The 18,021-nt window shown below is 40.0% G+C and overlaps 1 protein-coding gene across 2 annotated transcripts in view; it reads right to left on the reverse strand.

The window, feature by feature from the left end:
- Positions 1 to 18,021, reverse strand: part of Adamtsl1 (ADAMTS like 1) — a 368,881-nt gene that overhangs the window by 110,591 nt on the left and 240,269 nt on the right. For both annotated transcript variants that reach the window (XM_047525412.1, XM_047525411.1), the window contains one exon: positions 4,708 to 4,887. In XM_047525412.1, the coding sequence (XP_047381368.1) occupies positions 4,708 to 4,887 (180 nt within the window). The remainder of the gene's footprint in view (positions 1 to 4,707; positions 4,888 to 18,021) is intronic.

Raw genomic sequence — 18,021 nt, forward strand, 5'->3', positions numbered from 1 at the left:
AAGCTTTTCTATCCTAAAGTTTCCTTTAAGTATTTTTACCTGTTTTTATTTATATGACTTGGGCTTTAGAGTAACAAGTATAAAGTACCATGTTCAAACCCCAGCTCAGCATTTTATTAGAAAGCAAGGGATTTAACATCTCCTAAGTTTGTTTCTATTGCTTACATTTAATTTAGAAGCCTGGAAATTAAATGAGATAATGCATTTTTAAATGCCATACACAAAATAATAGTTAATACTGATTCCTTTCTCCTTCCTTCACAGATAAATATTTAATGCCTACTGTCACACAAGTGTTATTAATCTGCTTTGTTTGAAGGAGGAGAAAGATAGTTGCTAGTTTCAAGGAGTTGTCATTAAATGAAAGGGCCAGGGTCAAATGCATTGTTGAAAAGAAAGAGTATATTAGGGAAATATGCATCAAAATCACAATGTAATATCACTTTGTATCCACTAGGATGGCCACATCAAAAATGATAGAAAATATTAATTTTTGGCAAGTGGTAGAAAAATGAGAACCCTCTTCATTAGAAAACAAATGAAGTTGCTGGTGGGAACGTAAGATGATACAGCTTCCTACAGCCCCCTTAGAAAGCAGTTTAACAGTTTATCGAAAATATGATTTACTATAGGACCCAGAAATTTTATTCCTAGGTATCTATCCAAGAAAAGTAAAAACATATATTCACATAAAAACTTATGCAAATGTGCCTGTCAGTATTCATAATAGCCAGAAAGTGGAAACAACCCAAAGTCAATCAATTGGTAAATGAATAAATAAAATTTGGTACTTTATACTATGAAATATTATTCAGTCATAAAAAGGAATGCAGTTCTCACACATGTGCTACAACAAGGATAAACCTTAAGGTGAATTTTACAATACATAAATTATATCTCAATAAAGCTGTCTATAGGACTAAATAGAAAGTAAAGAATTTGGTAAGAATATACAATTAGGAAACAAACTAAGCATTATGAAATTAATGCTATCGATTATTGAATGCTTATGGTCCACTAGGGATGTTCTGACCTAGAACTTGAAGATGGGTGTAACACAATGTGGATAAGCATGGGAGGCAGGGAAATTTCCAGAATAAAGGCAGAAGAATTCAGGGTAGATGGCCAAGGCAGGTTTGGGGACAGAACCAAACCTGTTTGAACAGAGGAGCCACCTCAAGAGCACTGAGGAACTTGACAGGCAGTTAAGGGCCAGACTTTGGAGACTTATTTAATTTTCAGGCAGAAGGTTTGGAATTGGTCCACAGGGGAATGGGAAGCCATTGAGGAGGGGAGTGACATGATGAAAGAGGTGTTTTGAGAAGGTGAATCTGGCAACAGCTGCAGAAGGATGGGAGGCTGGGATGTCAGTGAGGGAGTCACACACGGTCCAGGCTGAGATGATGAAGGCCTGAACTTAGGGTTGTGGCAGTGTGCCATGTTAACTTGAAAAATGAGAGTAAAAACCAACAGGGTTACCTTTATTTTCAAGTTTTATATGCTAGCACGCTGAAATGACACTAATCTGTGCAATGGACTGCGACATAGGACGCTATAAAAGAAATTTAAGAGGCAAAAGACAGAGAGGACAACCGAGCATGTTGCTTTTGCTACCTAACGATTGTGGGTTCCAGATTCCACCCATCACTTATTTCACTGTAAACGACAGTACTGAGCTCAGGGGTGAAGGGGGATGGGAGAAAGAGGCTGAATATTTTTAAATCCTGGTCATTTTAGTGTTGCCAAGTAAAAATACAGACAAGCAGTTCTGCAGATCAGAAGATTGGGTGATGGCTTGGGTCAAGTCTAGTGCTTTCTCTAGCTTCAACCGCCACATCTCTGAAACGGAAGCTAAGCCACAGCAGGGATTGTCCAATGGTGTTGCATAACTACGATGACGAAGTGATTCAGGGACTGCTTCTCAGGGGATGGGGAGACCCAACCATTGGAAATCTGAAGGCTCCATCTATGCTTCAGAAGAACTGAAAGGGCTCTCATTTTATCTGCTGTAGAATTTTGACTTCATAGTAACATTTCACTTGTGTAAAGGGTCCTGCGGCTTTAATTTAAAAAGAGAGATATTAGACTACAGGATCTTCCAAGCTCCTTTTAATTCTCAAATGGACTGCCCTGACTTTAATTTCTTTTATTTTAGAGGATGCAGGACAACTTCCATAAAAATATGATTTAAAAATATTTAGCAGCTAACTCTTGCAGGAGATTGAAGGGGTTCTTTTAAAGAGAAGGATAGCCTTTGGAGAGGTCTTCCTTTCAGAATAGAATCTGTAAGTAATGTTTTTTTGAAATGTCTAAAACTTTGGCTTACTTCTGTCTCTGAGGAATTCTGTGCAGTAACCATGAGGTCGAGCCCAGAGAACAGAGGATGAAAACACCCATAGATCATCCAGGTTCTCTTTTCTCCCAAAGGAGTCTTGTGTGTATGTGTTGGGGGGTGCATTTGGAATGCACATCTCATCTCAGCCAGGGGACGCGGACGGCCCTCTGGATGGCAGAGAGAACATGGGGCTTTGTGAGTGCATCCAGGGGCACTGTTCCCTGGCATGACTCGAGAGTAACCCCAGAGATTTGGTGATTGCTTCCCACCATTGCAGGCCCCTCCCCAATGTTCAGAATTTCTACTCATCAACCCAGATAGCTTAGAATATAATTAGACTCTGGATAAGGGTTAATTCCTTCTGGTTCTCCAAGCATGATCTTTTCCTCCTGTGGAAACCAGCAAAGCCTGTGGGAGACCTGGGCTGTGGCCTGAGTCTAGCCAGTCAAGGCTGGTGCTTCCTATGCCTTCCTCTCCTGACAATGAGCCCAGATGGAAGAGAATCATCATCATAATAAGGGGTAACTTTTACTAGGCATGATGTTCTTTATATGCATCAGTTAATTTAGGCCTCCCACCTGTATGGTGGACACTACTATATCTCTAATTTACAGGCAAGGAAATGAAGACCCAGAAGGTTAATTAGCTCAAGGTTATACAACCAGTAACCATCACTCAGGATTTGAAGCTTGGTTTGCTTTTCTTGAGTCTGAACTCTTAAATATACTGACACCTTTCTAAAGACCTGCATTACTAAATGAGACCTTACTTCAGTGATCTTCCTTTAGTGCCTAATCATGAGTGTCTCTCTTTCAAAGCTGCAGATAGAAAAGAACTTCTTTTCTGAATTTTCTGTGTACTGTATCTTCTAAAGGCCACCAACTCAGGAAGATGAGAGGACAATGATAATACACATGAATCCCTTCCTTGGCATACCACTCACGACAGGCTGTTTTCCTATAGACTTAGGAGAGGAGTACCTTTACAGTGTCCTCACCTAGAGCCACTTGGCAAATATATCAGGGTTCTTTCCTGAGTAGCTATTGTGATTTTTTTCATGAATACATCACACCCCAAATCAATATTCCCATGGAAGAATGGTCACTCAGATGTCCATGTGTGAGCACAGACACATACTTGAGTATATACAAGTCCATCTTCTCTACACTTTTAAGCTTTTATCCTGCTGAAATCAAATTGTTTCTAAAATACAAAAACTAATCATTTATTCGTTTTATTGTTTATTGTTCTGGGACACCTGGAGTGTGACACTGACAGAGATCATTTTTCTTTCAAGCAATAAAACTTGTGGTAATGTAGGTTTGCTTTCAACTGTGACATCCTTAGATTCTGAACAGGCTGATACTGTGTGGGGTAAGAATTCTCAGGACCTACATTGAGCTGGCATCTTGATTCTCATAGGCAGCTTTCCCCTCTGAAAGCAAGGTCTCTGTGATATATATCAACTATTAGCAGCTCCACATAAAAAAAGGCCAAGGGTCAGGAAGGCCAATTCAAATGCTTATATGGGAGAAAGGAGAAGGTCTTGAATCTGCTTTTCACTGAGAGTTTTCTTACTTCCAGCCAGCCTAGTGATCCTGGTCTTGGTTTAATTTGCCTGTGAGCCCATAATGTCAGGAAATCACTAGGAAAGACAGAGCTAGGGAGCTGCAGGAGTCAAGGCAACTCAAAGAAGCCACAGGAGCTGAGGACAAATGTGCTGAACCTGGGTCTAAATGAATTAATCCATGCTGATGTTAGAACAATAATTATTTAGAAAAATCGGTGAGTTGGAGGTATATGCTGAGGTGGGACGGGAAGTTGGGAGTGGTGACTACGGAGGCAATGGCTGCCCCAAATACAGGGCAACAGGGGAAATCAAGTTCTCTTGCTGGGAAGTTGTTGAAGTTTTAGAGCCAGGAAACTCACAGTAAAGAGGCAGGATTTCCTTGGCCTTCTTTTCCTAATAAATCATATCCTTTATTGTCCAGTAACTTGGAAGAGAAGAACTAGAGAGGCTTTGCCCTCCCTGAGCAGACTAGAAACATCTGGGAGTAGGAGGTGCCGGGAGGTCAGGAGGAGGGGGAGGGAGCGGAGCTCAGGGAGAAGAACCCCGAGTTCTGGTCTTGTTCCAAGAGGAGCCCATTTACAATCCTCAGCTTCCGAATGTCGGGTAAGGGCTGGCCACATAGCACAGGTCCCTGCAGCCTAGTTAAAAGCTAGTTATATACTGTGGAATAAATGGTTACAAAATACTGCCTTGTAATGTTCAGAGAATTGTTTTTTTTCTCTTTTTGTCTTTCCTGTGTGTGTGTTTGGGGTTACTTTTCCTACTCATGCTTCTTGCTCTCTCCATCTAGGGGACATCCTACCTCTGTCCAGTCTGAGAGAAGCCATTCACTGGGGCAGTCATCTTTCTTGCAGGCTTGCTGGGAAGCTGGTTTGGAAGCTGAACAGAAAGTCTCAGGAAGCTCCAGGAAGCTGCCATCAGCCATGCGCTGCTTACAAAGAACCTCACGTTTCTGAATACCGCCACCACAGGTCCTGGAGCACTGGGGAGGGAAGAAAGAGACATTCAACATAGGAAGGTAGTTTGACTGCCAATTCTCACCATAACCTTGGCTGAGTAAAGAGTATAAAAATTTAAAAATTAAAAAAATTAAAATTGAAAAAAAAAAACCCAAACCAAACAAAAACGGTAACTACAAAAAAATGACTATGGCAAACCAGGCATCAGGCCAAAGGACTTTTTCCCCTCTCTTTGAAATGAATTTTGTAGCAAAATCTATATACCCTTAACTTATTAACCCCGGTATTTAACTTGAGCATCCAGGAATGTCAGGGGCCTTGGAATCTTAGAAAGTTGCTCCTGAACTATGATTTGTAGCTGCTCAAAACAACTGGTTTAAGAGGTTAGTATAACAGAGTGTTCAACATATTTATGACCCAGTGAAAATAATTTGTGCTGCTTCCAGAATGAATAAGAGCAAGCTCCTGCCATCAGTATCAATTTGCAAAAATGTGCAGGGAGGATAGTGCTTTCCCTCTGAGTGTGAGCACTCACTCTACCACATTGGTCAGGCATTGGATTTAGGGGCTGGTTTTCTGCACAACTCCTTTTCTTGTTGGATTGGTGATTTCTTAGGGCAGTGGGAGCCAGAGCTGCTGAAATTCAGAATGTAAGAAAAACAGCCTCATGTCAGTGGTTTTCGGGGGACCCCAATAAAACACATTGTCTACATGTAACTTAATAGTTCTAATCCAGCTGCATGAGGCAGGAGAGGGGACCCCTGAGGCACAGACTGTTGGTTGATTCCAAGTATCTATTCCCTCCATTTTAAGAGCAAAAGAGCCCCCATCCTCAGCTGGGTATATGGCTTTCAGCATAGGCTATATGGGGCAACCTCCTTGGAAGACTGACATGGCCATTTGACTAAATGTGTGTCCACGGGATACAAACAGATGGGCTGTATGCACTGTCAGGGACTTGCGTGTAAAGAGAGTGTGGCACCTTCCCTCTCTCCTCCTTGTGGGCTGGATTGTATACACAATGCCTGAAATTGCAGCTTTGATATTGGGCAGTGATAGGCAAGATGAAAGGAGCGTGCCTCCTGACTGTGAAGTCACCACACCAGCCCTGGGCTACCTGTTTGTGAGAACTTTCTACCTCATAGAAGCCATTGTTATTTTGAGTTTTCTATCAGTCAGACATAACCCTAGTTAATACATCAACCTATCGCTACTGTTTTAGGGCTAATTTACTTAAAAAATTTTAGGGAACCGGGTACAGCAGCACATGCCTGTAATCCCAGCAGTTCCGGAGGCTGAGATAGAAGGATGGCAAGTTCAAAGCCAGCCCCCATGACTTACTGAGACCCTGTCTCAAAATGAAAAATAAAAAGGGTTGGTGATGTGTTTCAGTGATTAGGTGCCCCTGGGTTCAATCCCTGGTACCAAAAAAGAAAAAAAGAAAAAAAATTAGGGAGTGCTTTGTTTTCTTCAGGAGAGTCTCTTGTCTTTGACTCACTGCCCGTGGGCTTGTTGAGAAATTAGGCATGGGTTTAAAAAGCCAGAAAGTGTGCCCTGAAGAAGTCATCCCTGCTGTAGCAGTGACTGCTAGTTTGAGGTAGGCTGTGCCCGGTCAGCTGTACTTAGAATTAATTGCAATGGGTCTTTTTGCTTACCATTAAGGCTGCAGTGGGGACAACAGTGTGCTAGGGTATAGTCAAAATGCTGCTGGGGCCCAGATTTCACTCTCTTATTTGGTGGTGTCAACCCTGGATGCACGTTGAAATCACCTGGAGAGATTTTGGAAAGTACTGATGTACAGGCAAAAACCCAAACTTAACAAATCAGAAATTGTGGAAGGTGAGTCTCAAGTACCATTTTTTTTTTTGAAGGACTTTCTAACTCAATCTACCCAGATAATTCTATTGTGCACTCAGAGCTGAGAACCATCTCTCCAGATGAATGCCTCTTCACTATTCTCAATGGAATTAAATAAACATAGGAAGAAAAATCTGGGACCCAGAAGGACCTGTGTTAGGCTCAATGGTTGTTTGGACCACACCCAAGCAAAAAAGTCATTTGTTTGCAGTTGTAAATGGTTTGAGACCACAGAGTTATTGGACAATGACATTAGACAAGTCAGCAATTTGGTCTAGCCTTTTAATTCTAGAGTGTTTCAAATGATCCAGACATATGATAAACAACTTTTTGTATGTGAAACTTAAAAAATTTCAAAACAAAAACAACCTTACTGAATCTCATAGGGAAAAAGTACATTTTCCTCTGGTTAAGATCACCTACTTAACCATTGAAAGATAACAAAAAAGGTGAAACCACCCTATGATGTAGATCTTATTTCTACATTACAGATAAAGATGAAAAGGCTCAGAGAGATGAAATTGCCTGACTGAGATTGTACAGGGGCTGAAATGGATTTATTTTCATTCAGTGTAATATTCACTAAGTTCCTACTGAACATCATGCCCTGGATGCACCTGGAGATCAAATCCAAATTTGACTTCTCTCTCCCCTATGATTGTAACTCCTCTCTGCTTGCAGAACCAATAGAACATACTATTATTCATACCAAGAGCCTAGGCCTGCTGAGAGTGGGGTCTTATCCTCTCATCCCACTGGAAGGATGGTGCTATGTACTTTTAAGTTTTATCTTCCACTCTTAGAACCATAACTCAGGATCCAGGTTAGGGACCAACATTCTACAATAGTTCATCTGCATTTTGGTGACCCTGAAAACTTGTTTTCCCTAAATTCTTTAATTTTTGAGTGGAAAGGCTATAATTAAATACAGCTCTTAAGCAATGTGTTGAAACTAGACCATACATGGGAATCTATAGAGCCCCTATTACTCATCATAGAGACAAAAGATTCCTTCCAAGGACTTTTCTACTGGCTTTTTCTCTTAAGAAGAAAAATCTATACTATCAGACCTGTGACTTCATTGTGGCTTATTTCAGTGACTACCTGGAATTTTTCATTTATTACAGAAGCAAATTTTAAAAATTTTCTTATTTAAATGTAATATAAAAAAATATTAAAGAATATCACTTTAACTCCAATTGTACCCATCCTGCTTAGAATAGTACCATCTGCGAATTTAAGTTTCAACAAATACTTGTGGCCTTGAATTGAAGTTGGTATTTAGGAGAAATTTAAATTAGCATGGCTAAGAATTCCAATTTTTTTAGAATAATCCTTGTTACTATGGATAACTAAGGTTTTAAATTTAGTTTTATAGTCTTTTGCATGATTTCTTAGGTTCAACCTTCTCTTATTTCTGTCAAATTCTGTGTTTTAACCAGCCAGTTATGCTATAATCAGATTAGTTATAACCTTTGATTATTCAGTCTTTTTCAGCATTCTTTTATAACTAGACAACTAACCATGTGGATTATTGACTCTTAAGGATGTGCCAAACTGAGGGACTGCATTCTTCACAATACTTTCCATTCTGTGAATTACTAAAATTTTTCCACAAACTTAATGTAATTTTTTTGAAGCCACAATTGCCAGAAAGAAACAAATTTATTGTGGCAAATCAAAAATTTTAGTCGTAGGTTCTCCCCTATGTCTACTCCACATGTCCACTTAAATGGAAGTAGGCACCACCATTTATATATGTTCAAAGTGGAACTGTGTGGGTACTTCTCCAATTTCATCCCAAATTGTTTCCCTCTCGTCTTCCCCAATCACATAAAGTGCCATGTCCAAGGTTAGACTTAGGCAGTACCCTGGAGAACCCTTTCCTTACCACCCTCCCCTAACACCCAACTCATGAGCAAATGCTGTCAGGTTTACTACAAAGCAATAAGTTGTAGCTTTGAAATACATAATAAGTCAAGATACCATCATCTCCTGTCTGGACTACTACAATCTTCCTAGTTAGCTTCCCAGTGTTATGGTCTGAATGTTTGTGACCCCCTTCCCCATTCATATGTTGAAATCCTAACTCCCAAGATGATGCTATTAGGAAGTGAGTCTGGAGGCTTTAGGAGAGGTGATTAGGCCATGAGGGTGAGGAAGCTCTCATGGATGGGATTAGTGCTCTTATAAAGGAGGTCCCAGAGAGCTGCCTTATCCCTTCCACTGTGGGAGGTCACAGGTAGAAGGTGTCATTCATGAAAAAGAAAGAAGGTCCTCACGGCACACAGATACAGATCTGAAGGCAACCTGATCCTGGCATTCCCAGCCTCCAGGACTATGAGAAACAAATTTCCTTATGAAACACCCAGTCTGTGATGTTCTATTTTATAAGCACAAAACACACTAAGATAATAACTAACCAAGTATTTCTTTTCAACTATATTTTACCTATATTCTATCACATTCTAGAATACTAAAATTATGACCTCAATTTCCTTTTTTCTTTCTTTCTTTTTAATTTCTGGGTTTCTAATGTGGTAGTGCATCATGTCAACCATTCTTGGTTCATTTATTTTTGACATTTAACACTTAGTGTTCTATTTGATGAGTCATTTTCTCATCTATATGCTCAATAATTGTAAACAATCCAGCATCTGGAGTGATTTAGTATTCTATTTAATGCTTTTTTCCTTTCCTAATGTCCTATTCATTCACATTTTAGAATTGTGACTATGAACTCTTTGTGTTGACGATGTGCGGTCTTGCTTTTCTCTTTCCTTTTGTACTCATCATTCTGTGTTGGTTGTTTTGCAGTTGCTTCTGTTCAGCCTGTCACTTATCAGTTTGCAGATCTTGTGACTGCATGCTCCGGTGATAATAAGGATCTTGCAGCTCCAGCTGGGAGATCAGCTGGTAAAGCTCCTGATGATAAGCTAAGGCACATCATTATTTCTGCAGTTCACAGTGGGCTTGGAAGTGAGCCACAGCAGGTTTTTAATTTCTTTCCAACATTCTTTCAAAATAGAATAATCTCAATTCAGACATAATAGCATGCAGGGAGTCTTCCTATTGACTTATTTTGGGGCCACATTTAGTACACTGGAATCATATTTATTGCTACCAACATTTTGAACACACAAAAAGAATGTTTCAATTAAAGCATGAATCAGATCACAAAATTCCCTCATTTAAAACCTAATGGTTTCCCCTTGCAATTAAAATTAAAATCTAAATTCCTTTAACCCTGCCCTGTGAAGTCCTGCATGTTTTTTGGTCCTGACCCTGATGGAACTTCCACTGAAGTAAAATCCTTCCAACCTCACTCACTCATTCCACATACATTTATTAAATGCCAATCATGGAACAAGCCTGTTCCAGCTACCTGATGATATGGCGGAATCCACATACACTTGTGCAATCTCATTTCTTACGTCTCTCTTTATTCCTGCACTTGTTTCTGTTTGTTCCTCAGACATGCCAAGCATGTTTTTTCCCACATGGCTATTGTATTTTCTCTTCTTTCTACCTGGATCATTCTTCTCTTAGGTCTGCAAGTGGCTAAGACTTTCTAATCATTCAAGTTTAATTGCATTCTCCCCTGCATGGAGAGATCATCTTGAATCTTCCTAACCAGAGTAGTTAAGCCAGTCTCTATTCCATTATTCAGATTATTTTTAACAGCACTTTTAAATAATGCTTGTTCTTTCAGAAATTACCACCCACTATCCTATCAAGTATATGAAGGAAGGGATTATGCTTCTCTGGTTGTTCATATTAAAAGCTTTTTAAGTGTGCATTCAGAACTCCATCACTCATTTTCATCTTTCCACATCTTTTTTCCTTTTCTTTTTTTTTAATAAAAAACTAATGATTTGCTTGTTTTGTCACAAAGAAGTGGTCAGGGTATAAGTGAAGTGGTAGAGTGACATTTTATAATGAATTCTGGAGATATGTGGCATTTTGATATGATCCATAATATTTACACTGTTGAAAATGTAGTATATTTTTGAGAGAAGTAATGGGTGGTTCATAAAACCATTATCCTCTGAGCCTCAAAATGCCATCTTTTCTTTTAATAATTTGTTTATAATTCACAAATTCCCCATGAGTCCTACTGAGTTCATCAGTCATAAAGAACATGCTAAGTTTGCTACTTGGTGTGTGAAATTTTAGATACTTCACTATTAATGTTGGTTTTGCAGGAGTACAGATTGCTTCAATGTTTGATGGCTGAAAAATTCTTTTTCTAAATATTTTATGAAGCATATGGGCTTTTGTTCAGTTTGAATAAATCCTCTGAAAATAAACAAGTAGCTGAATAAAGAAAAATATAGGTTAATTTTCTCTTTCAAACTGAGGTAGTAGGTGATGAAAATAATTTGTGATGTTTTAAGAATGGAAATGTAATAAAATTATACCATAGAGTGACCACTGACGATAACACAGCTGGGTTGTCACTTTACAGCTAGGACCTAATTTAAGGGACAGATCTCAGACAATTCCCCTCAGTCTTATACAGAAATCAGTAACAGCATGATGACAAAATAGTTGTAAGGAAAATTTTTTTAAATCATCTTGTTTTGAAGTTTGACCTGTACAAATAGCTTCTGGGAGATTCTCAGTGCCCAGAGATAAAAGTCCAGACTCTTGAGAATGTCCTTCAGGGCCCTCATACCCTAACCAGCAATGAGTTTTCTGGAACATTGCTTGAGATTCTGCCATGTGCCAGGGCTTTAGTTATAATAGACAATTTGCCCTTCCCTGAGCATGCAGATACTTTATCTGCTCAGGCCTCTGACCAGGATGTCCACTCTGTGAGCAATGCCTCTCAGCTCTTGGCTCATTCTAAAACTCACAAGACATTCTTGAAGGCCAAGCTCACAGGCTACTCCCTCAGCAAACTTTCTCTATCCTCTTGCATCTCCACCCGAATCTGACCCTTGCCTGGAAGGGTACTGTATCTCTTCAGCAAGGACTCTGTGCACATCTGATAATTTCCTCTGCCTCCCTCTGTGCACACAGGATTAGGAGCCTTTTGAGGAAAGGGGATTTATTCATTTTTATACTCCCCAGTGCCTAGTGCAGTGTCTGGCAAAGAATATGCACTTCATAAATGTTTGCTGAATTGATGATTGGATGGATGAAAGAGCCCCAAATCCAGATGTTTTAAAGATGTAAAACAAACATCCAGCTGATGGGCTGATCATCCATCTTTTATGAGGCTGTTTTATCGTTAGTCAGAAGCTGCTTCTCTGGACGTCAGCAGTGGATCTGAGCCAGTGGCGGTGAATGCTCTGTTGCCTCTTCTGACCCTCCAAGTATGGGAGACAACTTTCTAGCTGAGGGAATACTGGCAGGGATCTTGCTCTTTACTGCTTGTCTTGTCTTTGCTCAAAAATCTTTCTTCCCCAGTGTATTTATATGAATGAAAAGATGTTTTTGTCAATCTTCAAAAATTATGGAAGATAAAATTTCAAATTAGCAAGGGCTCCAAATTCTGTGAAAACTTGGTAAACATGCTAAGATTACCTGGTGAGGCTGCCGGTCAAGGGCAGAAGGCAGAGAAGAAAATGTTTCAAAAGGAGCAACAGCAGGAGAAAAGTTAACAAAATTAAAGAAAAAATGTTTGCCTTATGAATCATCATTTAAATAATATTCTGGTATGAAGAGGTAAATCTCTGGTAAGGGGTATTATTTTAAATATATGCAATAAAAATAAATAAAAAAAAATAGTATTTATATTGCATATACTAACTGCCACATGTGTTTCATGATATAAGGTCATGGGTTCATTATTTTTATAAGAAAAGTAAGAAATATGCAATAAGAAAAACACTTAAAAGTTATGTTCCTATATAGAAATACAATGGCTCAAGTGACCTATATTTTTAAAGGTTTTTCCCATAATCAGCATGTTAATAAATTCTGCCTGTATTGATGCTTTTGGTTTCATCTCAGTTGTTTAATTTACGGAGAGCTGAGTTCATTTCCTTAGTACTTCAAATCATATTATTGAACCTAACACAAAGTGCAACTTATTTTCTGTTTCTAAGGTCAACTTTCCAGGTTTAACATAATCTACTCTGTTTATAGTATCTAACTCATTTCACTCATTTCTTCACTCACTCATTCATTCTTTCAGCAAACAGTTATTGAGTACCTGCTGAGTTCCAGGCCCTGTATTAAGTGCTGGAGAATTCGGATAAATAAAATGGTTACTAAGCCGCAGATATTTGCAGTCCAGCAGGGGAGAAATATTTACTGCAAAATGTGACATGCTTTACAAAAGATAGATACAATGGAGAATGCTACTAAATCTTTATGGAAGAGTTAGGGCAGTGCTATAGAGGAGGTAGTGGTGAGTGACTGGACAGGGACACAGGAGTGGTGGCAGAGTAATGTGTGCACACATCCAAGGTATGAAAGAACATGTATGTTCATGTAACTCAGCAGTTCTGAGAGGGGGGACTAATGAGGAAGAGAGGTCAGGAAACCAGACTGAGACATTAGAAGAAGGGCAAATGGTAAAAGGCCTTTTAACCCAATCTTAAAATCATGGGGCATCAAAAGTGGTTTTAAAGCAGGGATAGTATGATCCAATTTGTAGAAAATGACTCAGTATAGGCCAAAGAGTTTCAAAGAAAACGGCCCTGTGAGGCGTTAATGTGTGCCATGGAGAAAGGGATTTTGGTTAGATACGTCTAGATAATGCTGCATACTATACCCTTTTGAGGGGTTCTCAGCACATATTAGTATTTTCAAGACTCAGGAAAGGACCTGGAGTAAAGAACCACCCTATCAAGCTGGAAACTCTGGATGAGAGTTACACAGGACAAAGTGGGGACATACAGTCAGAGGCTGTGTTTAATAGTTGGTACTTGATGGTAAGGACGTGGACAAAGCTGCAGGAAGAGGATTAGAAAGCAAGAGAGCACTGGGGGGTGAATGTAGAAACTGGAACCAAAAGGATATGGGTGTTGAGTATGACAGACACCTGAGGCTGAGAATGGCTCTACTACCGTAGGGAACAGGACAGAGAGTGGTGACAACCTGCCATAAAGATCTATGCAAGGACTGTATAGAGGGAAAAGAGGGGTGGGAGGAGAGGGGGGGAAGGGAAAAAATAACAGAATGAATCAAACACCATTACCCTATGTAAATGTATGATTACACAAATGGTATGCCTTTACTCCATGTACAGAGAAACAACATATATCCATTTGTTTACAATAAAAAAAAAAAAAAAAAAAAAAAAAAAAGATCTATGCAGGGAGACCAGGTCTCCTGGGGAAGGGCACAGGCAGGGTGTACCAAGTTTGGTGTCAGACTTTTGGACATGGAGGCATTTTGGCAACACAGGAGACTGAGAGGCCCCAAAGGCAGGTGGAGACAGTGCTTGGTATATAACAGAAGTCACCACAGAGTCAAACTAAATTAGGGCTCAGAGAAAGAAAAACGAGGACTGTGATCTCACTTCCTAAACGAAATTATTAAAATGAAGATAGAACTTTTACTCCAACCTGTCTGTGGATTAGCTTTATTTTGTTCCACTATTATTAATTAAGCTTTCTTAACCCCAGAAGTACAAGGCCTGCACCATGTACCCTCTGGTTAGTATTCCTGTTGTGTTGTAAAGTACAGACCCACTAAAATTCAGAGCAATTATGACAAGGATCATTCTGCTAATAAATTTTTAAAAACCCTATCCACATGTGAAATTTGACCTTTGATCTCTGTTTTGCTATATTTATTGTTGAGTCTAAAGATAGAATCAAGTGTTCATTTTCTTATGAAATACATCCTTGAAAATAAGTCCTGGCAGAGGAGGGAGGCTTCCTGGTTAACTCTGAGAGGCAGAAGGGAGGGAAAACTGCAGGTGGGCAGAGAGCAGTGTGGGCAGAGGAATGCACAAACATACTAAGAGGATTTTTTTTCTCTCATGATACAACATTTCAAATAAATGTGGCTTCTAAGTTAGAGTTCCATAGATTTATATGTTAGTCACTGGGACACAACAAAACAGATGACTATATAAAGTCACTTTCTAACAGAATTCAGCTCTCCAATCCAAACCAAGATAGTTCTGTGTGTGTGTGCACACACACGTGTTTTAATCTAGAACATGAAAATTTTATTTCTCAAGCATTTATAGTTACCATTAAAATTTTTTCCTTAATATTTCCAGCAGAGATTCCTCTCTTGTGTTGTTTTTTCACACAGCTAAACTATATGCAGTCTGAACTGTGATTCTGATGAAAAAAGGTTTATGCGGAAAGGGAAAGGCAATCTAATCATAGTTTTCAGCTGGTGGAGAGGGCTGGGAGCTGTGGAGATTGCTCCTGTCTCAGCACAGATGTGTGCAATGTGTATGTGCAGTTGGGAGGACACAATCCTGAACATAAAACATACACAGTGTAGAGAAATATAAATCATGCTTCAGAGTGGGCTAATGCAGTTCAGTTTAACCTTCCAGCATCTATCTCCTTTTTGGGGGCTGAGTACCAGGAATTGAACTCAGGCACTCGACCACTGAGCCACATCCCCAGTCCTATTTTGTATTTTATTTAGAGGCAGGGTCTCCCTGAGTTGCTTAGTGCCTCGCTTTTGCTGAAACTGGCTTTGAACTCATGATCCTTCTGTCTCAGGCTCCCGAGCTGCTGGGATTACAGGAGTGTGCCACTGTGCCCGGTTCCTTTTAGTTTTCTTAGTTCATTTTTAAAGCTAATTTTTAGAATGAAAAGTAAAGGAATACTGCTGCAGCTGCCATAGACAGGGGTGGGGAGGGGTAGCAGAATTTGTGCTGGAAGAGACCTAGTGCTTAGCCTACACTGGAGCAGACTGAAGAAGGCTGAATAATGACCCCAAAGACATCTACGTCTTAATCCCTAGTACCTGTGAACACGTCACCCGACAGAGTGAAAGGGAATTTGCTCATACAATTAAGTTCAGGATCTGGAGATAAGGAGATGATCCTGGTGAGCTATGTGGTTACAACCGTCCTAATAAGAGGTCGGCAGGAGAGTCAGTCAGAGAGAGAGGATATGCGAACAGTCAGTGACTGGAGTGTAGGCTTTGAAGACAGAGGAATGGACCATAAGGGAGCCAAGAAACATGTGGCCTCTAGCAGATGGAAATGGAAATGTAATAGATCCTCCCCTGGAGTCTGCTGACCCCTTGATTTTTTTTTTTTTAATTTTTTTAATTTTTAATTTTTTTAATTGTAAACAAATGGGATATATGTTGTTTCTCTGTTTGTACATGGCGTAAAGGCATACCATTTGTGTAATCATAAATTTACATAGGGTAATGTTGTTTGATTCATTCTGTTATTTTTCCCTTCCCCCCACCCCTCCCACCCCTCCCACCCCTCTTTTCCCTCTATACAGTCCTTCCTTCCTCCATTCTTGCCCCCCTCCCTAACCCTAACTCTAACCCTAACACTAACCCCTCCCACCCCCCATTATGTGTCATCATCCACTTATTAGCGATATTCGTCCTTTGGTTTTTTGAGATTGGCTTATCTCACTTAGCATGAAATTTTTAGCCCAGTGAAACTGGTTTCTGACTTCTGTCCTCCAGAGCTACATGAGAGTAAATTCCTGTTGTAAGCCACAAAATCTGTGGAATTTGCTACAACATCCATAGAAAGTTAACACACAGATGAACTGCCCTGGATACAAGCATCGAATACTGATTTTTATGTAAACTGCTAATTTTCAGGCTATTATGTTTTCAATTTTCCTTTTACTACTTCAGAGCAAAGATAGGTTGCATGCAGAGTGGGCATGAGAAGGGGTATCAAAGCATTCAGGCCCCCTTTTCCATTGCTAGCTATCTGAGTTGGGACATCCCCCCCAAGGTCCCACAAGCCTTGTTTGCTCTCAAGGGTGCTGTGAGGAATAAAACAGAAAATGCAAGAGCCACAGGACAAGTTCTACGTGAAGTTGGAATTCATGTTGACCTCACAGTGTTCCAGGCTCCTCATCTGCAACACGGAGATACTATTAGTAACCATCACATGGCAGAGTGAGATCAAGGAGTCAAGGATGTCAGGTGCCTAGAGCTGTGGGTGATGCATCGTGAGCGCTGCTTTTATTAAAAAAGAAGCAACTTCCTAAGATGTTGCACATGATCAATAAATGAGCCTGGCATACCTGGCATGTGCCTCTTCTGCAGCATCTTCTAGGCCTAGTCTACCTACACTGGGTGCTATGGGTTCTGCTAAGACCTGGTCTCTGCCTTCATTGACCTTATGATCTAATTCAGAAGCCACAAGAAAGTGCCTGTGTAAGTTCAGTGAGCAGGCCTGATCCTGGACACCCTGTAGTTTCAGTGTAGGGGGTTGGTAGAGGAATCCTGGCAGAGGAGGGAGGGCTCAGGTTCAGCCCTAAGAGACAGAGGGGAGGGAAAGTGCAGGTGGGCAGGGAGCGGAGCAGATAAAGGAATGCAAGGGGCAGGGGCAGATTCGCAGTGGTGAAGACTTCAGACTTTGACATGGTGGTTTTATGATATGGCTTTAGAGAATCCCTGAAAATATCCTAGCAGAAGGCAGTTGTGATCAGAGTGTTTCAGACTAATGTGGCTTTTGAAGCAGTGACTTTCAGTCATGCTGTGGTAATTCTCCAGTGTGATACAAGGGCGTGGTGTCTGAGAATTCATTTATAGCTGGCACCAAAGATAGAGAAGGAAGGGGAGGAGATAAAGGTGGAAAGGAGGAGCAGGAGCTTAATAAACTAGAAAAAAGGCCAAGGAATGATACATGAAAAATGTAAGTATTCAGAAGTCATCTAAATACAAACTAACAAAATATTAAAGTTAGATTGACAAATACTAAATAAATTCTTCATACAAGACCAGAGATCAAAACCAAGAGATGAAGTATTGAACATGAGGTAGAAATGAAACTAAAATGGTCCTCTAACAACCAAAGCCAGAATTAGATTTCTGTTGTATTTCTGTTTAATTGTTTCTAAGACAAAATTTTAATGTAAGTACTTGGACTTAACACTTGGTTCCTGCCAGACCTGCAGAATGTATAAATATTGATTATTTGCCATTTGTCAGGCAAGTGCTTTACAAAGAACAAAGGAGGTTGTGTTCCTATCTAGCGGGGGACAATTCATGTAATTTGTGCTTTTTATCCAGGAAAAGAAACATACACACGAAATCTGTGGCGACTCTATGTTCAAACAGCAAAGAGGAAAAGGTCTCTACTCCAACAGATGAATGCCCATCAGACTGTCTTTTCTTAAATGAAGGATTTGATCCCAACTCCTTTTCTTTTATGTGAACAAAGG

Source organism: Sciurus carolinensis, chromosome 14 (genome assembly GCF_902686445.1).
Source record: "Sciurus carolinensis chromosome 14, mSciCar1.2, whole genome shotgun sequence".
NCBI lineage: Eukaryota > Metazoa > Chordata > Mammalia > Rodentia > Sciuridae > Sciurus > Sciurus carolinensis.